General features: G+C 45.2%; 1 protein-coding gene across 1 annotated transcript in view; it reads right to left on the reverse strand.

The window, feature by feature from the left end:
• The window catches only part of C10H16orf89 (chromosome 10 C16orf89 homolog), a 640978-nt gene extending 616983 nt beyond the window's left edge, over window positions 1-23995 (reverse strand). Inside the window, exon 1 of the mRNA XM_069210520.1 lies at window positions 23745-23995. Within this exon, the coding sequence (XP_069066621.1) occupies window positions 23745-23916 (172 nt within the window). The 5' untranslated portion in view covers window positions 23917-23995. The remainder of the gene's footprint in view (window positions 1-23744) is intronic.
• Window positions 23996-24633: the final 638 nt, after the last annotated feature.

Genomic DNA, 24633 nt, shown 5'->3' on the forward strand with positions numbered 1-24633 from the left:
CCTACTGCTTCAGGCAATAGGTTTATCTTTATGGTAGAGGACCATGCTACAAGATATCCTGAAGCTATTCCTCTAAGGACCACTACAGCACCTGCAGTGGCAAAAGCCCTCCTGGGAATCTTTTCCAGGGTGGGTTTCCCAAAAGAGGTTGTATCAGACAGGGGTAGCAACTTTATGTCTGCATACTTGAAGGCCATGTGGAAGGAATGTGGTGTAAAATACAAATTCACCACACCTTATCATCCACAAACAAATGGACTGGTAGAGAGGTTTAATAAAACTCTCAAAGGAATGATAATGGGACTCCCTGAAAAACTCAGGAGGAGATGGGATGTCCTGTTACCTTGCCTCCTTTTTGCTTACAGGGACGTACCCCAGAAAGGAGTGGGCTTCAGCCCCTTTGAACTCCTCTTTGGGCACCATGTAAGAGGTCCCGTAACACTTGTAAAGGAGGGTTGGGAACAACCTTTAAAAGCTCCTAAGCAAGACATAGTGGACTATGTACTCAGCTTAAGATCCAGAATGGCTGAGTACATGAAAAGGGCCAGTAAAAACCTTCAGGCCAGCCAAGAGCTCCAAAAGCAATGGCATGACCAAAAGGATGTTCTGATTCAGTACCAACCATGACAGAAGGTGTGGGTATTGGAGCCTGTGGCCCCAAGAGCACTTCAAGACAAATGGAGTGGACCCCATCTCATTGTTGAAAAGAAGGGCGAGGTCACCTACTTGGTTGACCTGGGCACTGCCAAGAGTCCCCGTAGGGTGCTCCATGTCAATCGCCTAAAACCCTGCTATGACAGGCCTGATCTCACCCTGCTCATGGCAACAGATGAAGGACAGGAAGAAGAGAGTGACCCTCTCCCTGATCTCTTCTCTTCCACAGAACAAGATGCTCTAGTGGAAGGTGTAATTTTGGCAGACTGTCTTACTGCTGAGCGGAAAGACAACTGCATAAATCTCCTAGGTCAGTTTTCTGAACTCTTTTCAACTGTGCCAGGCACCACATCTTGGTGTGAGCACACAATACATACTGGAGACAGCATGCCTGTCAAAAGTAAAATCTATAGGCAGCCTGACCATGTCAGGGACTGCATAAAACAAGAAGTTCAAAAAATGCTTGAACTAGGAGTGGTTGAACATTCTGAAAGCCCATGGGCCTCTCCTGTGGTGCTTGTACCAAAGCCTCACTCTAAAGATCGAAAAAGGGAAATGAGGTTTTGTGTAGATTACAGAGGTCTCAACCAGGTAACAAAAACTGATGCTCACCCTATACCCAGGGCAGATGAGCTCATATCTACACTGGCATCTGCCAAGTATCTAAGCACCTTTGATTTGACTGCAGGGTATTGGCAGATCAAGTTATCAGAGGATGCTAAAGCAAAAACTGCATTTTCGACTATTGGAGGGCACTACCAATTCACAGTAATGCCCTTTGGTTTGAAAAATGCACTTGCCACTTTTCAGAGGTTGGTGAATACAGTCCTGCAAGGGTTGGAGGCTTTTAGTGCAGCATATCTGGACGATTAGCTGTCTTTAGCTCCACCTGGGATGATCACCTGGTCCACCTGTGGAACGTTTTGGAGACCCTGCAGAAGGCAGGCCTCACTATCAAGGCTTCAAAGTGCCAGATAGGGCAGGGGAAAGTGGTTTATCTGGGACACCTGGTAGGTGGAGAACAGATTGCACCACTTTAGGGGAAAATCCAGACAATCATGGATTGGGTTCCCCCTACAACTCAGACCCAGGTGAGAGCCTTCCTAGGCCTCACTGGGTATTACAGGAGATTCATTAAAAACTATGGCTCCATTGCAGTCCCACTTAATGATCTCACTTCCAAGAAGATGCCTAAAAAGGTATTGTGGACAGCTAGCTGTCACAAAGCTTTTGAGGAGCTCAAACAGGCCATGTGCACTGCACCTGTCATAAAAAGCCCATGATACTCCAAGAAATTCATTGTTCAAACTGATGCATCTGAATTAGGGGTAGGGGCAGTCTTATCACAGCTCAATTCTGAGGGCCAGGATCAACCTGTTGCTTTTATCAGCAGGCGGTTGACCCCTAGAGAAAAGCGTTGGTCTGCCATAGAGAGGGAGGCCTTTGCTGTGGTCTGGGCACTGAAGAAGTTGAGGCCATACCTGTTTGGCACCCACTTCATTGTTCAGACAGACCACAAACCTCTACTTTGGCTCAAACAAATGAAAGGTGTAAACCCTAAATTGTTGAAGTGGTCCATATCTCTACAGGGAATGGACTATACAGTGGAACATAGACCTGGGAGTACCCACTCCAATGCAGATGGACTCTCCAGATATTTCCACTTAGACAATGAAGACTCATCAGGTCATGGCTAGTCTTATTGGCCTTCGTTTGCGGGGGTTGTGTAGGAAAGTACCATCTTGCCTGGCATGTTACCCCCATATTTCACTGTATATATGTTGGTTTAGTGTATGTGTCACTGGGACCCTGCCAGCCAGGGCCCCAGTGATCATAAGTGTGCCCTGTATGTGTTCCCTGTGTGATGACTAACTGTCTCACTGAGGCTCTGCTAGCCAGAACCTCAGTGGTTATGCTCTCTCTGCTTTCCAAATTGTCACTAACAGGCTAGTGACCAATTTCACCAATTCACATTGGCATACTGGAACACCCTTCTAATTCCCTAGTATATGGTACTGAGGTACCCAGGGTATTGGGGTTCCAGGAGATCCCTACAGGCTGCAGCATTTATTTTCCCACCCATAGGGAGCTCTGACAATTCTTACACAGGCCTGCCACTGCAGCCTGAGTGAAATAACGTCCACGTTATTTCACAGCCATTTACCACTGCACTTAAGTAACTTATAAGACACCAATATGTCTAACCTTCACCTGGTGAAGGTTGGGTGCAAAGTTACTTAGTGTGTGGGCACCCTGGCACTAGCCAAGGTACCCCCACATCGTTCAGGGGAAATTCCCCAGACTTTGTGAGTGCAGGGACACCATTTCACGCGTGCACTATACATAGGTCACTACCTATCTATAGCGTCACAATGGTAACTCCGAACATGGCCATGTAACATGTCTAAGATCATGGAATTGTCACCCCAATGCCATTCTGGCATGCCAATTCCATGATCCCCCGAGTCTCTAGCACAGACCCGGGTACTGCCAAACTGCCTTTCCCGGGGTTTCACTGCAGCTGCTGCTGCTGCCAACCCCTCAGACAGGTTGCTGCCCTCCTGGGGTCCAGCCAGGCCTGGCTCAGGAAGGCGGAACAAAGGACTTCCTCAGAGAGAGGGTGTTACACCCTTTCCCTTTTGAAAAAGGTGTCAGGGCTGGGAAGGAGTAGCGTCCCAAAGCCTCTGGAAATGCTTTGATGGGCACAGATGGTGCCCATCTCTGCATGAGCCAGTCTACACCGGTTCAGGGATCCCCCAGCCCTGCTCTGGCACGAAACTGGACAAAGGAAAGGGGAGTGACAACTCCCCTGACCTGCACCTCCCAGGGGAGGTGCCCAGAGCTCCTCCATCGTGCCCCAGACCTCTGCCATCTTGGATTCAGAGGTGTGCTGGCACACTGGACTGCTCTGAGTGGCCAGGGCCAGCAGGTGACGTCAGAGACTCCTTCTGATAGGCTGTTACTAGCCTATCCTCCTTCCTAGGTAGCCAAACCTCCTTTTCTGGCTATTTAGGTTTCTCTGCTTTGGGGAATTCTTCAGATACCAAATGCAAGAGCTCCCCAGAGTTCCTCTGCATCTCCCTCTTCACCTTCTGCCAAAGGATCGACCGCTGACTGCTCAGGACGCCTGCAAAACCGCAACAAAGTAGCAAAGATGACTACTGCAACCTTGTATCGCTTCCTTGTGGTGCATGCTCTGGGGGTAGCCTGCCTCCTTCTTGCACCAGGAGCTCTGAAGAAATCTCCCGTGGGTCGACGGAATCTTCCCCCTGCAACCGCAGGCAACAAAAGACTGCATCACCGGTCCTTTGGTTCCCCTCTCAGCACGATGAGCCTGGTCCCTGGAACTCAGCAACTCTGTCCAAGTGACTCCCACGGTCCAGTGACTCTTCAGTTCAAGTTTGGTGGAGGTAAGTTCTTGCCTCCCCACGCTAGACTGCATTGCTGGGTACCGTGTGATTTGCAGCTGCTCCGGCTCCTGTGCACTCTTCCAGGATTTCCTTTATGCACAGCCAAGCCTGCATCCCCGACACTCTACCCTGCAGTGCACAACCTTCTGAGTTGTCCTCCGGCGTCGTGGGACTCCCTTTTCTGACTTCGGGTGGAATCCAATTCACTCCTCTTCTAAGTGCCTGTTCTTGTACTTCTGCAGGTGCTGCCTGCTTCTGTGAGGGCTCCCTAATTTGCTGGGCACCCCCTCTGTCTCCTCTTCCAAATTGCGATATCCTGGTCCCTCCTGGGCCACAGCAGCATCCAAAAACCCTAACTGCGACCCTTGCAGCTAGCAAGGCTTGTTTGCAGTCTTTCTGTGTGGGAACACCTCTGCAAGCTTCTTCATGACGTGCGACATCAATCCTCCAAAGGGGAAGTTCCTAGTCCTCTTCGTTCCTGCAGAACACAAAGCTTCTTCCACCTGGTGGCAGCTTCCTTGCACCCTCAGCTGGCATTTCTTGGGCATCTGCCCACTCTCGACACTGTCGCAACTCTTGGACTTGGTCCCCTTGTCTTACAGGTACTCAGGTCCAAAAATCCACTGTTGTTGCATTGCTGGTGTTGGTCTTCCTTGCAGAATCCCCCTATCACTACTTCTGTGCTCTCTGGGGCTTGTAGGTGCACTTTACACCTACTTTACAGGGTCTTGGGGTGGGCTATTTTTCTAACCCTCACTGTTTTCTTACAGTCCCAGCGACCCTCTGCAAGCTCACATAGGTTTGGGGTCCATTCGTGGTTCGCATTCCACTTTTGGAGTATATGGTTTGTGTTGCCCCTATACCTATGTGCTCCTATTGCAATCTACTTTAACTTTACATTGCTTGAATTACTTCCTTTTGCTATTACTGCATATTTTTGGTATTGTGTACATATATTTTGTATATATTTGGCATCCTCATACTGAGGGTACTCACTGAGATACTTTTGGCATATTGTCATAAAATTACCTTTATTTTTAGTATATCTGTGTATTGTGTTTTCTTATGATATTGTGCATATGACACCAGTGGTATAGTAGGAGCTTTGCATGTCTCCTACTTCAGCCTAAGCTGCTCTGCTATAGCTACCTTCTATCAGCCTAAGCTGCTAGAAACACCTCTTCTACACTAATAAGGGATAAGTGGACCTGATACAGAGTGTAAGTACCCCTTGGTACCCACTACAAGCCAGGACAGCCTCCTACATGCCCTTCACTTTTCTCACACTGACCAAAAGAGATTGTATCTGACCGAGGCACATACTTCATGTCTGCGTACATGAAATCCATGTGGGATGCGTGTGGGGTGGCCTAACAATTCACCACCCCTTACCATCCTCAATCCAAAGGTCTTGTGGAGAGGTTCAACAAGTCCTTGAAAGACCTTGAAAGGCATGATCACAGGCCTTCCTGAGTCCATGAGGCATAAGTGGGATGTCCTCTTGCCATGCCTTCTCTCTGCTTATAGAAATGTGCCCCAGAAAAAGATGGAGTTCAGCCCCTTTGAACTTCTCTATGGGGTACCCTGTCAGGGCACCCCTAAGCATAGTAAAAGAGTGGTGGGGGAAAGCTCCCAGGAATCCCCCTGGGATGTGGTCAGTTACATGCTGACCCTATGCCACCAGATGCAACGCTTCTGGAAGAAGGCCAAGAGCGTCCTTGAGGCCAGTCAAGAGGTTGTGAAACAATGGTATGACCAGAAGGCCACCCTGGCAGAGTTTCAACCTGGTAACAAAGTATGGGTGATGGAGCCAGTAGAGCCTAGTGGTCCAGGACTACTGGACTGGCCCATTTGAAATAAAGTACTGGAAGGGGGAAGCCACTTACGTAGTGTACCTCAAGTCCCCTAGAAACCCCGTAAGGGTACTCCATCAGAACAGACTGAAGCCTCATTTTGAGAAATCTGAGGTCAGCATGCTTCTGGTGACAGATGAGGGTATGGAAGAGGAGAGTGAACCTCTCCCCGACCTCCTCTCTGTCAAGGAAGGTAATGGGTCAGTGGAGGTTGTCAATCTCTCTGACTTCCTGACTCTAGATCAGAGAGGGGACTGCTACCAGTTATTGGAACAGTTCTCGTCCCTATTTTCCCTCACCCCTGGACTCACACACTTGTGTGTCTATGAAATTGACACAGGAGACAGTCCCCCTGTAAAGAACAAAATGTACAGGTTGTCAGATAAGATGAGGACTAGCATCAAGGAAGAAGTTGCCAAGATGCTGGCTCTTGGGGTGATTGGGAAGTCCAGCAGTCCCTGGTCCACTACTGTGGTGCTGGTCCCCAAGGCGGCCACTCCCAGTGCCAAGCCTGAACTTAGGTTCTTCGTGGACTACCGGGGTTTCAACTCATGAAGACAGACGCTCACCACATCGCCTGAGCTGATGAGCTCGTAGACAGGCTAGGCGCTGCCAAATTCCTCTGTACCTTTGACCTCTCATCAGGGAACTGGCAGATTGCCTTGCTTGAGGGGGCTAAAGAGAGATCTGCTTTTTCTACTCCTGAGGGACATGACCAGTTCAGAGTAATGCCTTTTGGATTGAAAAATACCCCTGCTACCTTCCAACGGTTGGTTAACGGAGTCCTAGCTGGCAACGATGCTTTCTGAACAGCCTACCTAGACGATACTGATGTATACACTTCCAGCTGGAAGGAACACCTGATCCACCTCAAGGAGGTGCTTTAGGCTCTGCAGCATCAGGCCTGACCATGAAGGCCTGTAAGTGTCAGATTGGGCAGGGTTCTGTGGTGTACTTGGGACACCTAGTAGGTGGTGGCAAGGTGCAGCCCCTCTATGCCAAGACTGAGACAATCAAGGCCTGGCAACCACCTACAACCCAGACACAAGTGTGAGCCTTCTTGGGTCTGCACGGGTACTACCGCAGATTTGTTAATGGCTATGGCACCATAGTGGCCCCCTTAAAAGAAATCACACCTAAGAAACAACCTAGGTTGGTGAATTGGACAGAGGCTTGTCAGAAAGCCTTTGACTCCCTGAAGGAAGCCATGGCTACTCCAAAGAATTAATTGTTCAGACAGACGCTTCAGAGCATGGCATAGGGGCGGTTCTAACACAGCTGAATGAGGAGGGCCTAGACCAACCAGTAGTCTTAATTAGCAGAAGACTATTACCATGGGAACAGAGGTGGAGTGCTACTGAAAGAGAAGCGTTTGCTGTGGTCTGGGTACTGAAGAAGCTGAGACCATACCTGTTTGGAACTCACTTCTGGGTTCAGACAGACCTCGGGCCACTCAGATGGCTCATGCAGATGAGGAGTGAAAATCCTAAACTCTTGAGGTGGTCCATTTCCCTACAGGGAATGGAATTTATGGTGGAGCATCACCCAGGGACTGACTACGCTAGTGCTGATGATCTCTCCAGATACTTCTGCCTTAACAATGAGAGCTCAAAAGGGGTTGGGTAGCACTTCCAACTTTCAGCTAGGGGGAACACATGTTAGACCTAACAGCCTTAGGGTGGTCATCCCTCAACGTTTTGCCTGCCTCCTTCAACTTTTCTGACACTGTTTTTGCTGGTTTTAGGACTCTGCACACCTTACCACTGCTAATTAGTGCTAAAGTGCATATGCTCTCTCCCTTAAACATGGCAACATTGGTTCATACCCAATTGGCATATTTGATCTACTTGTAAGTCCCTAGTAAAGTGCACTACATGTGCCCGAGCCTGAAGATTGAATACTACTAGTGGGCATGCAGCACTGGTTGTCCTACCCACATAAGTGGCCCCTTAACCAAGTCTCAGGCCTGCCATTACAATGTGTGTGTGGGCAGTTTTACTCCCACTTTGACTTGGCATTTAAGAGAACTGGCCAAGCCTTAAACTCCCCCTTTTCTAATTCTACATATAAGTCACCCCTAGGGTAGGCCCTAGGTAACCCTTAGGGCAAGGTGCTATGTAGGTAAAAGGAAGGACATGCACATGTGTGTTTTATATGTCCTGGTAGTGGAAAACTCCTACATTTGTTTTCCACCACTGTGAGGCCTGCTCCTTTCATATTAGGGCTATCCTCATATACTGTTTGAGTGGTAGATTCTGATCAGAAAGGAGTAACCAGGTCATATTTAGTATGACCAGAATGGTAATCGAAAATCCTGCTTATTGGTGAAGTTGGATTTTATATTATTATTTTAGAAATGCCACTTTTAGAAAGTGAACATTTCTCTGCACTTAAAATCCATCTGTGCCTTACAGCCTGTCTCCAATCCACATCTGGCTAGGCTGGTTGACAGCTCCCTTGTCCCTGTCGTGTGACAGAAACTCCGACGCATTGCCTATCGGATTGACGCGATACCTGTGACTTTGTTCCACACTCCCAGGATTTCCATGCATCGTCCATGGGCGTCAAAAGAAACCCACATCGCAGTGAGGACCCAAGACTGAACGCCGGAAATCGACGCAAAGCCCTTGCAGGATGGGAAGAAATTACGCATCGTCTGTGCCGCGTCGGGGATTCCGACGCACACATTTTTTTTTTTCACGCAGCTCCTCTGCGGTCTCCAGACGTGTAATTTTGGCACAAACCAGATACTTTGTGTGCACAAGAGACAACTGTTTATTTTTAAGACTTAGGACTCTTCTTAACATTGCAAAATTGATATTTCAACCTGTGCTTATTGAATCTTTATTATTTTGACCTTAATTTAACCAGATAAATATCTTATATTTTTCTAAACTTGTGTGGTGTATTTTTGTGTTGTTTTCAATGTGTTACTGTATGGTTTATTGCACAAGTACTTTACACATTGCCTTCTAATTAGAGCCTGACTGCTCAGTGCAAGGCACAGAATAATTTGGATTGTGTGTAACTTACCCTGACTAGGTTTGTGGTCCCAATTTGGACAAAGGTGAATACCTCTTCCAACTAGAGACCCCATTTCTAACAGACCATATAAAAAGCTGGTGATTTCATTTTATACTTTCAAAGGCTCTTCTAGTAAATAAAGACACATTTAGTGGAAAAATAAAAAATAATTACCTCTCATTATGATGAGTAAGGCATTATGCACTATGCAGTACAAGTTGTTGTGCCAAATTCATGGAGGCATGCTAGCTAGCACCAAAAGTATGTTGGTACTATCTGCATCTCGGGCAGCTGTAGTTATCTATCTTTTATTCCAGTGGCCCTGCTCTTCCCCACATGCCTTTCAATTAGTTTAGTTTCTACCCTGACTCCAAAGAGACAGATTAAAGAATATAAGATACATCACACATGTCATACATAAAATGCAGATACATTTTATCCTGTCTGCTGTAAGTAGATGGGGGGAATGATGCACTGCACTATAAGGAAAGGAATGGGCTATATAGATTATATTTGGCATGTTCGTCACGGAGTATCCTCTATACCAAACTTGAAATCAAATCGGGCTCTTACTAGTTCCACTTTACTCACTGGTCTCGCCCACCATTACAAATTCTTTCCAACAAATTGATGCACTGAGCAGTAAGAGAAGTAAATAAATTACTTATTCTACTGCAGAGTAAAGCAGATGGATTAGGCAGGTGGGTAGAGCTTCCAGTATAGAAGAATAGAGGGGCATCAGAGATCTATCTATAGAAGAAGAGCTCCCTTCTTTATTCATCCAATCAATTATTCAATCATCCTTTCATTCTTCCCCTATGTAGCACCATGATTTGAGCTTTACTTTCTCTCATCCAGTATTCCACCTAAATTCACAATCCTTTATCCATTCATTCAGTACCCACAACATCCACCCTTTCTTTCAATCATCATTTCACCCATCCACCCATTTACCTTATACCAACACTCATCCACGCATCCTTTTTCATCCACCCACGCATCCTTTCCTTCCACTCTTTTCACCCTTCCTTTCTTTAAACCTTCCGTTCTTTCCCGTTTCCACCAAGCATTCACTTTTAGCATATTTTATGTGTGCTTTTGCTGAGTTGCAGATAGTAGAGGCCATAAGTAATCTAAACAATGCTGAAGCTGTAATGCAGGGGATTCATGAATCTGATCATGAAAACGCCCAAGTAGCTAGTGAGTAAGAGTAATTGTCAATAGGCAATCAATGTGACTTACCAGTGCCCGTCCCTGTCGTCGTGTCTCCCCCTGCTGCATCTGCTCCTGCAGTGGTCGATCTCGAGCAGGCTCCTCCACTGATGGTTGGTGTGGCTATAAAAAAGCAGTATACAGTTTTTAGATGCCAGATCCTATTCTTAATTTATAAAAATGAAAAAAATGCAGCCACAATCGTTATAGTTTGGTTAGCACTGCAATATCTTCAGTTAAAAATATCACTCTGTGCATTTTGTTGGAATGTTAGAAAAGTCAGGTAGACAAACCAACCAAAAGCTTTGTGTAATAGAGGGGCAGAGCTATAGCCTATGATTGACGATGACTCAGAATCACAGAGCAACAAAGAGATGGAATACAAAATGGTCAATGAAAAACAGAAAAAAAACATAATGCAAGGATAACAGGAATTAAACAAAACGTGGATAGGGGAGTTGGAGAAAAAAAGGGAAACAGTATAAAAAAGTAAACCATGCAAAATGAAAAGTAGTATAAAAGTGGGGAGAGGTAAAAGTTGGGGAAATAATAATAATAATATTAAATATTAGGACTTACTGGAATGAGCAGAGCCATCAGCATCAGTGATGTTGGTCAGCGCCTCCCCAGCTCCTGCCGGACCCACTGGTGCAGTGCCCTTCTTCTTGCCCTTGGGTGCTGATGTAAGATTAGAAAGAACTTAATAAAAGACATTAGTGGTACCGTGAATCTCCACAAAATTATTTTATAGCAAGCAAATGCAATAACATTGTACTTAAATCAAATCACCTATGGTACTTTACTAGTATGATCAACTACTGTTGATTTGGCTATACTCCTAAAATCCCTTTTCCACAATTACTTAAGAACATCCACATTTAGAACTAATGCATTGCAATGAATGATATATCATTCTATTCTCATTTCTCAAGCCACTTGATGGACCAACTCAGTCTCCCTTTTCTGTAATGCATGCATACTCGCATCACTGTGAAATTTCTTGGGGCTGTACAAGCTACATAAAGTCACAGAGAACGCTAACTCACTGATATCACTAATTCACTATGGAGTCAGAAGGGCAGAGGAGTCTGCATTGCAATGGCTTCTTAAATAATCTGCCAAAGCGCTTGCCTAACTACGAGTATAATGATAGAGCGCCAAGGTCCTGCCTAGCTCTAACTGCCTAATTTAATAAATAATAATCTTCACGTAAACTAAACGTAACTTACCTCTGAGTGGAAGCTGCATGCTATTTGGAAAAAGTTAGCTTTGTAGAACAAAAACATAATAAAAATATAATACTTACCAGGCCCCGGGATCTCCACGTCTAGCAGGTCGAGCAGGTCCTGCTCTGGATTGATGATATCGCTCAGCGGTGCGTCAGCTGCTGGGTGATGCGCTGGACCTCAGTGGCAGCCCTGACCAACCGGCGCACCATAGCCCAGCGCTGCTGATGCATCTGCAGGGGATAATCACTTACAGGCCTGCCATCTGCTGCCAGCATGGAGGAGAGGTGGCGCAGCACATAAAAAAATTGTCCTGTCTGCTCCTCCTTGCTGACGATCGGATGAGGCTGTATTACTTGACAGTGGCACCTCCCACAAGGCAGGCAGGCAGGCACTGTGGACCTGCTACTCTGCCATGGTACTGGGTGGGTAGGATAGGAAAAGAAACAGGAGGAAAAGGAAGGAAACAAGGGAAAAATAAACAAAAGCACAAAAAGTCACAAAAAACACACAAAAAAATAAAACACCATAAAAATAATGAGACCCAAAAAGGAATACTAATACAATAAGTTAAAAAATAGGAGTAAATCAAGTATGGGGTGGAGGATTCCAAAGAACAAGGGCAGATTGAAGTAGAAGTCCCAGTACCAAAAACAGAGTGAAAAACAAGATGGCCGCACCCATTCAAACTGCATGGTGCCGTTTGCGTGCAATTTTAAACTTGAGTACGTACTTCGCATTATGTTTGACTTCAAACGTAACGCAAACTGGTGCAACCGAAAACTCCCCACGCTAGCAGAACTCCACATAGCGCTGCACTTTTTTTGTCTCTTCACCAACTTCCACGTAGCGTGGCTATACCCACTCCACCCAGGCCTACTTTACAAGAGCTCCAGTTATGTTACAAAAAGTAGGCACAGGGAGTTGAAGTGAATTTCCCAGAATCACAAGATGTTGTGCCGATGCCAAGACTTGAACCTTTTTCTTCTGTAGCTACAAGTTCAGCAGCGTTGGCCGTTATATCAAATTCTCTCCCCTAACCATGAAAGCATGTGTGCCACTTTCTTTCAACAAAACACTACTACATGATGAAACCAATAACGAACCGTTACCTGAAAGGGACCTTCGCCCACAACCAAATGGTAAGTATAAGAATTGATCAAAGCACCATGAGGCATCCACATATTGTGTCCAACATACTCTACCATACACCCTTCGTGGCACATTGGTGAAACTACTCAGGCATTCCTACACATTGGTGCATGCAGGTCATCTCCATCCATGTCTGAGATATCATAATGGAGAATGAAGACTCTAGTTAAGGAAGTCTCTCTACAGACTTTACATCAAGGAAGCTGATACGCCGTCCCTCCGAAGAGGTACAAGAGACATGGACAGTCCTCCAGACTACAAATTTAGGCTGCCACCACTGAAAGTCTCTATTAGCATGGGTGGTTGAGAAGACAGCCACCACTCTCTAAACACAAGTGCATCGTGGATGCCCCTACATAGCAAATCCCAGTTATGATGTTTCATAACAGGACAGCGTGAGTACCTCTAGAGGGAACGCATGTTTGTGAAACTCATGTGGAAAGAACACACACAAATATCTAAAAAATAAATGTTTTTTTAGAACTCACCAAGGCATGCACTATGGACGCTGCACTCATGTTGGAGAACTCCGCACATAAAAAAATAGGCCTGTCCTATCTTTTTTATATGCAGAGTTCACCACTCTGACTGCAGAGTCTCTGCAGTCGAAAAGTTACTATTAAACTGCAGTTTTGTAATTACAGGAAAAGAGTAAACCTACACAAACGTGTACGTTGACCTTTGTGAATCAGGCCCACAGGGTGTAGAGTGTGCATGAAAGAGGAATACGGAGGATTGATGATAAGGCAGCTTTGGTATTGAACAACCCCAGCAATTGGCAGCATCAGCAGATGCCCCCTAAGAAATAAAATTGGGGCACTGCAAATGTCTGTATATTAAGCACTGCTTCAAACTTATACAGTATTTGATGCATAATGCTTTTCTAAAGATTGAGCATTTATCACTGAAGCACTATAAGCTCTGAATTGTAAATCAGAATTTTTTTTTCTTTATTCAAAGTTTGTACTAACGTTTTCACATTACAAATGCAGTCTTCAAAACTTCATGAAGAAACTCCCGTGCCCACTCACCTCTAGAAAGGAACAGGGCATAATGATGCAATGGAGTTCGCAAACTTTCTTAGACCTTATCCTCTTCCATTCTTTGAGGTGTACTGATCCTAGAAAGCCGAATGTGTCATACCAGTTTGTGGCAGGTCGTGCGAAAAGAGGATCACAGCACTAAAAAATATAGGGCCAGAATTAAGAAAAGTGGTGCTACAATACGTGTGGCAGCTCTTTTCTTGCGGCCCCATGCACCCCCTTCCCATGGTGATTGTGGCCTTGTTGGGCCACATTAGCATAAAATAACATGAAGCTAATGTGGCGCAAGGAGGTGCCAGGGGCTCTATAATATGCCCCATATTAGTCCTACCTGAGCACTAAAATGGTGGCAGGTATGCTTTGAGAAATTGAGACATTAGTCCCTAGCAGCCATCTTGTGTGTTCCATACACCTCATCTTGCTACAGAAGGCCACTCAATCAATCAATCAATCACTTATTTGTTATGCACGCTACTCACCTGAAGGGTTTCAAGGCGCTGGGGGGGCCGCTACTGCTCGAAGAGCCAGGTCTGGAGGCGTTTCCTGAAGGTCAGGAGGTCCTGGTTGGACGTAGGTTGAAGGGGAGGGAGCTCCAGGTTTTGACGGCGTGGTGGGAGAAGGATCTGCCGCCCTTTGTGGTACGGTGGATGCGGGAGACGGTTGCGAGGTTGGCGGAGCAGAGCTGGCGTATCAGGATGTGGAAGTTGAGACGCTCGTTGATGTAGGCAGGTCCGGCGTCATGGAGAGCTTTGCGAGCGTGGATCAGGAGTTTGAAGTCGATCCTTTTGTTAACAGGGAGCCAGTGGAGGTCTCTGAGGTGGGCTGAGATGTGTTCATGGCGAGGGAGGTTGAGGATGAGTCGTGCTGAGGCGTTCTGGATGCACTGGAGTTTCTTCTGGAGCTTGGCCGTTGTTCCCGCGTAGAGGGCATTGCCGAAGTCCAGTCTGCTGCTGACGAGGGCATGGGTGATCATTCTTCTGGTTTCCACGGGGATCCATCTGAAGGTCTTGCAGACCATGCGAACGGCGTTGAAGCATGAGGATGAGATGGCGTTGACTTGCTGGGTCATAGAGAGCGAAGAGTCTAGTATAAAGCCGAGGTTGCATGCATGGGTGGTGGGCGTTGGGGCCGACCCCAGAGTGGCAGGCCACCAGGAGTCATCCCATGCTGATCTGTTGGGGCCGAAGATGATGATCTCGGTCTTCTCCGAGTTCAGCTTGAGGCGGCTTGCTTCCATCCAGTTGGAGATGGCGTGAAGTCCAGTGTGGAGGTTGGCCTTGGGCCAGAGGGCCAGAGCAAATGAACAGACTCTATAGCAACGTAACTATGTGAATTGAAGAAAGTATGTTATTTGACTTTTGCCTGATTAAAGCTTCCAAACTTAACGTAAAAAATGAAATTATTTATGTAGTATTACTGTTCTCTAGTAAAGTGCACTGAGACCCAGCAGGAATGGTTTGTGACATTAATACATTCAGACATTAATTGAGAATAGAATACATATTTGCAGCCAAATTTACATATGAGTATAGTAGTTGAAATATTTCCAGTCATACATTAAAAATGCTGCTTAAACTTGTATGATTATAGGGAGAAGGAGGTTCTGGCATACTAAATTTAAGTATTGGGTTTGATGCTGAAAAAAACATCATAACAGAGTTTTTAAAAAACATACGATTACTGCCAATTCAGTTTTTGGATGCTGATAACATGTCTATTGTCACTCAACTTAACTGTGCTCATCTTATCATCCTGCAAAGGAGGAAAAGTCCATCAGGATTGAAATCTGTGTACCTTTAGTAAATGCACCAGTATGCACAGCCACCTTTATTTTGCACTGTGAGGGCCACTTGCAGTGCTTAATTTGTAAAAGAAAAGTTGCTGGTGCCCACAGCTCTGCTCAGAAGCCCACAGCAGGTGCAATTAATTGTTAGTATGCCCAATACCAATGTTGCCTTGTCTTGAATCTACCTCATGCAGCCTCAGAGTTGCAAAGCTGGGAAATTGGCCATCGGCCAATGGGCCTGTGGTTGAGAGCCATTGGTGGGCCATTTTTGGTGGTTGTCTCAGTCGTCATCACAAGGACACAACGTTAAATGCTGTTGTTAAAGCCTTTTCATATGTATAAGCCCTACCTGATGCACATTCAGGGCCTGATTTAGAACTTGACAGAGGTGAATACTCTGACACAAACATGATGGATATCCCATCTGCCTCATTACAATTCCATTATATCTCATGGGGATCGTAATACTGGGGATGGGATATCCGTCACATTTGTGATGGAGTATTCCATCTGCCAAGTTCTAAATCAGGCCCTAAGTCAGGCTGCCTTATTGTGAGAGGCAGAATGACAATGGGCTGCTCTGACTATCAAATCATGAGGAGTGCCAGCTCCCTGACTCCCTCCTGGTATGGAAGAGGCCTGCAGGAGCTGCTGATGGGAAGCCATCAGCACTTGCTTTGCAGGGGACTGGGGCAGGGGAGAGGACTGGAGAGTGGTGAGGGGTTAGTGAGGGCCAGAAAGAGGGCTCCGGTTACAGGCAGTAATAAATTAGTATCTGCTGTTCTCTGTTGCCTGCCTTAAGTCAATTACTGTAGTCAACAGGAACAGATTGTGACCCTAGCCAACTTTGAAACCGGTAAACCAAGTTTGAGTGTCATCATCAGCTTACTTAACATCCTGTGATTCTAAGCAAACATCTGTAATGTTTATGGGTGCTCATGTAAAACCCTTCAATCCCTCTGGGCAAAATTTTGTGCTGTATAACACTGCATGTATGTGAGAAAAGTGACATACTTTGGTTATTTTTTATTTGTGCATTTGCACAATAGCATAATTACCTGTATTGGAATGTAATCCTAGCAGCAGGTAAAACAAAAAAGGCACCCTTCACCAGTCTATGAGCACTAGAAGGCCTCACTTAAGTACTTTAAAAAATAAGTTGTTATCTAAAAAGGCTAGGGTGAGTGGAAAAAACAGTCTAGGTCTGTGCCATGTCCTGTGTCCCAGTGGATAATAGTCATAACATCCAGAACAAATGTATGGATAAAATAAGATCAAAAATGAGTTCCTGGATTTTTTGTTTAACTTTTGAGCTTCCAACGTATTATTTTCCATTAGAATTTAATTTCCAATTTAAAAACTGGCCCTATAAGCTTTAGAATATCTTCATTACTGCACATGTCTGCCAACACTTAGCTCCATTATGAGCAGTGAACTGGGAAAGGTTATGATCTGCAGATGCGAGACACATTTTTTGGTCACCTGGGCATAATTGTGGCCCAAATTCAACCTTGAACTCATGCCTCTTTAATGCAGTAGCAGACACTGCCTGCCCCTTTATCTCACTATTACAGGTTCCTGCTTGCTCCATTAATTACGTTTTTTTTATGTCTTTCTCTGTCTTACTGCTTTGCTTGTTCCCTCACTTCTTGTTCTCCTTAAATGTGTGAAGCGGAAAAATAAGTGCTGATCACCAGAAATTAGTGCAGTGGTCCCCACCAGCTCAAATTAATCACTGGACACTTGCATTGATCAGTGAAAAAGGTCAATTCAGAGTGATGCTTCATCTACAAAAATAACATGAAGAACATGAAAACACCTCTGGAACCTAATACACTTGTATGTTATATTTTTTAGCCATTTACAGCAGTACCGTCGAAGGGCAGTACACTTTACCCCTCTAAAGCAGTGGTTCTCAACCTTTTGACTTCCGTGGATCCACAATGAATCATATTGGAAGCTAAAGAATCCACTTTATGCAATTTATATGCTTTAAACCCTGAGAAATACACAGAACTAGAGAAAAGAGATGCAAATCAATGAAAACATTTTATGCAAAAAACTTTACAGAACTTGAAATTTTGAAGGGACTGGTAAAGTGTTTCAAATTTTGATTTTTTTCTAAAATAAAAATCGATAAGCTATACTTTAGCATATTGTTTTGTCAACTTTGCTCCTAATGCATCCTCTCGTATTGTCAGGGCATTCTGGTTCTTTATTTGTCACCACTAATAGTCCACACTAATGTTTGCTTTACTTGCTCCGCCCTCACAACATCCAAAAACAGTGAATTTTATTTAAATGTTATTTTAAATACAAGTATATAATGGCCATGTTTAGGTGGATACATGTTTTATTTTCTTCTTTTTCTTTTTGTCCTACATTCTTGAAATATCAAATAAATATATTATTCTTTGCACGAGATAGCCCCGGCCAGGCTTGTTGGGTTTACCAACGCTAGTTTTTTGCTATCATGAAACGTGTTGTTGGATATTCTTTGTTTCTCAACTTGAATACGTGCTCATTCATAGACTGTACATATATGTTAGCATAAACGTTCTAAAACAAATACATTTAACTTTGAGGTGCTCTATTCGGTGGTTCATTGTAGCTGCATTTTAGGTGTTGCTTTCGGATAATGTAGTCGTACAGCAATTCAAAAGCAATACTACACGAAGGACTTAAAGGTATTTAGCTGGATGCCAACATAACAATATGACAATGTGATCCGATTTCTACCCAGGTTAACTTATTACCTTATTGGGTAGGCACATGATGTTGTTGCTCTTTTTAATAAAGGTCAACCTCGGTAGAACTAATGCTGAGTTTGCTCTGCGAGATTTCGAACTCAAGTTCTTCAGGTAAAAAGACATGTCGTAGGAGCAACTGCTGAACCCCCTTCTACATGACGCGTATCCTATGACGTAGGAGCAGCGCTCCAAGTGAAGCCTCGTTGTTAAACGCATCCCAAAAGCAAAGAGCGACAAGACCACAGCTTGTAATAAACGCGTTGTTCAGTACTTTAAATGGGCCGGTACTCTCCGGTACTGAGTACCGGCACTTTTTTATTTTGAGAGGGAGAGTACCGGCATATCTGAAGAAAAACGTAATACTTTTAATTGGAGAGTACCGGCACTTCTCAGAAACAAGCAGGTACTCTATTACAGAGTACCTGCACTTCTATTTTTCCATTTAAAGCACTGGCGTTGCTCACTCAGCTAAGATTTCTGAAAATCCTTTTAAGGTTAAAAAATTATAATTACCATTCAAAACAAGCTCGATATTTCAACATCGTTAGTTAACATGTTCAGAGATTCCGAAATATGCCACAAAAACACTCCGTTTTCCGTTTTTTGGGCATATTTTGAAACACTTGTTCGTTTAAATCGAGTTGAGGAGCTGGCTACCACTTTCGAATTGGTAGTTTTAGAAAACGCCCCGTGGTAACCACATAAAGAATCCCAGTGTGGAGGGAAGCAGGCGGTCAGAGTGGATTGAGGTTGGCACAATGGTCTTGCACTGCAATGCTTTCCCCTACGCTGATCTTTAACAAAGTCCTATTGTGCGTCAACTCTTTAGGGGCCAGATGTACGTATGTTTGGGTTTGCGACTCGCAATTTGCGAGTCGTAAACCCAGATGCAGGATGGTGTCCCTGACACCACCTGAGAATTCGCAAAGGGGTCGCAAAGACCCACCTCATTGATGTTAATGAGGTGGATCGCAATTTGCGACCGCCTTGCGATTCGCAGCACTCACAGGGATGGTGGTCTGCTGGAGACAGCAGACCACCATGTCTGTGACTGCTTTTAAATAAAGCAGTTTTTTTTTTGTATTGCATCCCGTTTTCCTTAAAGGAAAACGAGTTGCAATACACCAAAAAAATGAAACGTTTTTGTTTCATTTGTTCAGAGCAGGCAGTGGTCCGTAGGACCACTGCCTGCTCTGAAAAATAGTTTTTAGAGCCATTCACAAAGGGGAAGGGGTCCCATGGGGACCCCTTCCCTTTTGCAAATGGGTTAGCACCCATTTGAAATGGGTGCTAACTGCGAATTGCTGTGCGACCGCGTTCGCGGTCACAAAGCAATTCCACATCGTGATGCGAATCGCAAATAGGAAGGGGAACACCCCTTCCTATTTGCGACTCGCATTCCCATTTTGCGAGTCGGTAACCAGGTTACCGACTCGCAAAATGGGAATGAGCATCACGATGTGCGTTTTGCATGGCACAAACAGCGAAATTTGTTGTTTGCACCATGCAAAACGCTTCCTACATCTGGCCCTAGACTACTTAGGACCCGCTGGCCTGCAGATAAGAGACAATACAAATGCAACTTATAATAAGAAACAGCCCAGCCAGGGACAGGAGGCTGCCATGCGCCCAGCCTACTCAATCTCCTGTGTGACTCTTTTCTGTCTATTCGCACTTTCAATAGCTTGAAGTTGAATCCCAAACGTACGACAGGAAATGTGACTTACTGGTACAACTGATGTAGGCGTGACTCCCTCGTGCATTTCTAGGCAATGTCATACGTACACATGGAAAAAAAAAACATTGGCAATCAAGCCCATTATGAAATAGCAGCTTCTTAATTTTATTATCTCGCTATAATGCCATAGCCTGAAACAGGGCGAAACCTGTCTAGGATTGTTAAACGTCTTTGAAAAATGTCGACCTTTGCCACGTGAAGCCGCTTTTAGAGGGTCGCTGTGGCTTAATATAAGAGGGGGCATCAGTACTACAGTATTGGTATGTGGTCGCTCTGCTTACTATTAACTATTTCACCACAATTCTAACCCTTAAAACTGTGGAAAAAGTGGGATGTCTCAGATTTGTAGTAGTCATGCCCCTAGCCTCAACCAGTGATTCTGGAGTAAAATCCGGCAACAAAGGGCTTGTAGAAGAGTGAGCTGTGCAGTTTTTCACAGGCAGTATGTCTTTTCTGTAAACATTGCAGTTGATCCTTTGGCTCACTTGGGGAGGTTTGGTTTTAGTGACTTCTGTTTTATTAATCTAAAAGGACTCCTGCTGCATCAAACCAATCACACCAAAAAAGGCGAAATGAGCACATGCTTTTTGTTCAACTTTCAGAGACTTAGGTCCATATTTATACTTTTTTTGCACTGCATTTGCATCATTTCTTGATGCAAAAGTGGCGCAAACTTACAAAATGCAATTATATTTGTAATTTTGTGCTGCTTTTGCATCAAAAAATGACGCAAATGCGGCGCAAAAAAAGTATAAATGTGGCCTTAAAGTCAACACCACAAATGGTATGGAGAATAGCTATGGGGGATGAATTTATTTTCCAGTAGAGTAAAAAAATGTAAGGGCATGTTTACAAGTCCCTTGCGCCTTCTTGCACTGTCCTAGCATCATTTATTTTTAATGCTATGGAGGGGTTAAGACGGTCCCCCAATGTGCGGCATATTTACAAAGTGGTGCAATGTATGCATTGCGCCACTTTGTAACGCATTGCGCCACATTATATCTGCTCCAAGTATAATGTATGCAAGGGGGCACTCCCACGCAGGAAGGCACAATAAAATGGTACAGTGAAATTTACAAGATTTCACTGCACCATTTTTTGGGTCATTTTTTACGCCTGCTCAGTGCAGGTGTTACAGTGACGCTCCTATAATAAACAATGGGCCTCCCTGTGCTTTGTTGGACTAGCGCCATAATTTATGGCACTATTCCAGCAAAGGGCCATAATAGCATCATAAATTATTACACTGTTGTTCTAACGTGTACCATGGTGTGCAGTATAGTAGATACATCGATACCATGGTGACGTTAGGGGGCGCAGGGCGATGCAAGAAAAGTGGCACATCAGAGGTGATGCGCCACTTTCTTGTAAATATGCCCCTTAGAATCTTTCTGGAGGTGGGGACCCTCGAAACACTGGTGTACAACAAATACACAGACCAGACAGGATTAGCCACTTTGGGCCTGATTCTTACCTTGGCGGGCGGCGGAGGCCGCCCGCCAAAGTACCCCCGCCAGAACACCGCACCGCGGTCGTCAGACCGCTGCGGTGATTCTGGGATTTCCACTGGGCTGGCGGGCGACCGCCAAAAGGCCGCCCGCCAGCCCAGTGGAAATCAACCTTCCCACGAGGACGCCGGCTCTGAATGGAGCCGGCGGAGTGGGAAGGTGCGACGGGTGCTGTTGCACCCGTCGCGTATTTCAGTGTCTGCAAAGCAGACACTGAAATACAAAGTGGGGCCCTCTTACGGGGGCCCCTGCAGTGCCCATGCCATTGGCATGGGCACTGCAGGGGCCCCTAGGTGCCCCACGACACCCCATGGCGGCAGAGCCGCCAGGAACAGGATGGCGGTATGGGGTGTCAGAATCCCCATGGCGGCGCAGCGAGCTGCGCCGCCATGGAGGATTCTTATGGGCAGCGGAAAACCGGCGGGAGACCGCCGGTTTTCCTCTTCTGACTGCGGCCAAAGCGCCGCGGTCAGAATGCCTTGCGGGGCACCGCCAGCCTGTTGGCGGTGCTCCCGCCAACCCTGGCCCCGGCGGTCCATGACCGCCGGGGTCAGAATGACCCCCTATGTCTCTCAATCAGGAGAATAGGTTATATTTCAAACACTCCAGATTTCACCTCAGAGCTGAGGAGACCATTATTTTACTTTACAACCAACAGTATTTGCCTTTGAGCTTATTCAACGAACTAACCAAAGCATAATTAATAAGCTTCCTTACCAATATGTAATTATTGTCATTATTAATTTAAGCAAAAAGTGTGTGACTACAGAAGGACCAAAACCTCAATGCTCAGTGTAGGAAAGTAGCCTCTTTCTAGCATGGTTAACTGTTTGTCAATGTGTTTGACTGTGTCTACTGGGATTCTGCTAGTCAGGACCCTAGTAGTTATGTACTCTTCCTTAAATTATTGTTATAGGATACTGGTAATCCAGTATTCCATCCACAATTGGCATACTGGTGCCCCTTTATAAGTCACTGGTATATGCTACCTAGGTACCCAGGGCACTGGGGTTACAGGGGATCCCTAAGGCTGCAGCATTTATTTTGCCACCCATAGGGAGCCCATGCAAAGGCTTCTACGGGACTGCCATCACCGCATCAAAATCTGTATGGTGCGGTGTTTACTGAATACATTTTGACAGGTTTATGGTTGACACTCATTGATTAATCAGTGAAAAAAACGACTGTTGTGGGCACTGTTATGAGGCGCTAGTAAATGAGCCCTACTCTCAACATAGAATGTCTCGATAACCTTCATCTTTAACTCTTGTTTGCTGGTCAAGAAGTCCTGAGGTTGTGTTCCATCTTAACCAGTACCTCTGGGATTTATTTCCGCACGTTGGACCATATCTACCCCTAATTACCACATCTGCCATGAAAGCGTCATGTCTACAGAAGCCAGAGGTGTGTTAAAAACATGTCAGTTATTTACTAAGATGTTGCTATTGTTTGCTGTCACTAAAGGAGTTTCCAGCCGACAGGACAGACTCTTCATGGTGTGGACACAGACTTCTATTTGAGCCTTGAATTTGTTATTATTTTGTGCTGCCTAGCCCTCCTCGGTCTGTGACGGGGAACGCCAATTAAAGAGTAAAATGAAATATTAACATTTAAAACGACACGGCTTCATTTTCATCTATCATTCTGTTTCGCACTGGCTTGCATGTTGACACACCCCACTGTGCTCTGATATTAATACTGTGTATTGTGCCCGTACAATCTCCTTGGTGCCTGCACCTGATTTTCCGTGCAGCTCGTGTTTATTTCTTTCCGTGTTCTTCGGCAGACGTAATCTCTTTTTACGCATACGTATTCGGGACATGGTCCAAAGTTAATACAATCTTTGCCATCCACAATGTCCCTCTGTATGTTCAGTGGTCTTTAATTTACGCATCCATGCATTCATGAGTTCATCCACTCTCCAAACCATTGGGGCACCTACTCATCTAGGTCCAACTGGCCAATCAATGAAGAAGCACTTCCACTCTTGACCTATTGGCTTTGACATGATTTAGTAACCAATAGCGCCGTACGTTTTTTTTTTTTTTCACACAGTGTGACCTTCGATAATTGCAATAAAAAAATCTACAGTTTCCCTTCAATTTTTTTATTTTTAACATGTTCTTGCGGCATAATTTAACATTTTATTTTATCTTTTTTCAGCACTCTTGTACTTTGTGACGACAGATCCTGAAAAAGCAGCCTTCAAATGGACACTACTCACGTTTCAGAGACTCAATATGTCCCGCTGTCTCGCCCACAGAGTATAATTTTTCACTCCCATCCATGTGAGAAACTAGAGATGTCCCCCCATCCCCCCGCCCCTAATAACCATAGGTATTGAAACAAAATGTTTTCACTCCAAAAATAGAAAGAGTTTCAAGTTACCTTTAAAGAGCTGGAATCCCACTATTCCATCGAGGTTTTGGTCCTTGTAAACGGTGCCCAGGTAGGATATGCTTTTCTGCAGAGAGCTGATGAGCTCGATAAGAAGATTATCGCTTTTTGCTGGACCTGGAGTTAGCGACACTAGTATAACAGTTAATAACAGTAGCCCCATAGCTCGGGACACGAGGAGAGGCGTAGGTTGAAGGTGTTGTGTTCACCAGGACGCGCGAACTGGGAATGCAAACAGTAGTTCTCCCTCGAACACCTACGGTCCTATTTGACTACGTAAACAGAGCGATGGTGCGCGAACATGTATTACTTAATTGCCAGACTTCAACATTTACTCAAGTCAACTGGTAAGGCGTTTTAAAAGAAACCATAAGTGTTTTTCCCTTTTTAGTCGTCCTCCGAAGTTATCTCAGTTGTCACCTGACTTGGGACTTAACAGAGTAACATGAGAGACTGGATTAGTCGAAAGTTAGGTGCAAAATTACCAAGCATGAGGGCACTTTTGCACTAGAAAGGTGCCCCCACATAGTTCAGGGCCATTTTCCCGGACTTTGTGAGTGAGAGGATTCCATTACACACGTGCACTACATATAGATCTATACCTATATGTAGCTTAACAATGGTAACTCCGAATATGGCCATGTAACATGCCTAAAATCATGAAATTGTCCTCCATTCCACATCTGCTATTGGGGAGACAATTCCATGCATCCTGAGGGCTCCACCATGGACCCCCAGTACTGCCAAACCAGCCCTCTGAGGCTTGCACTGCAGCTACAGCTGCTGCCACTTTACAGAGAGTGTTCTGCCCTCCTGGGGTCTGGGCAGCCCAGTCCCAGGAAGGCAGAACAAACATTTCCTCTGAGAGCAGGGTGTTACA

Source organism: Pleurodeles waltl, chromosome 10, assembly GCF_031143425.1.
Source record: "Pleurodeles waltl isolate 20211129_DDA chromosome 10, aPleWal1.hap1.20221129, whole genome shotgun sequence".
In the NCBI taxonomy this organism is placed as follows: Eukaryota; Metazoa; Chordata; class Amphibia; order Caudata; family Salamandridae; genus Pleurodeles; species Pleurodeles waltl.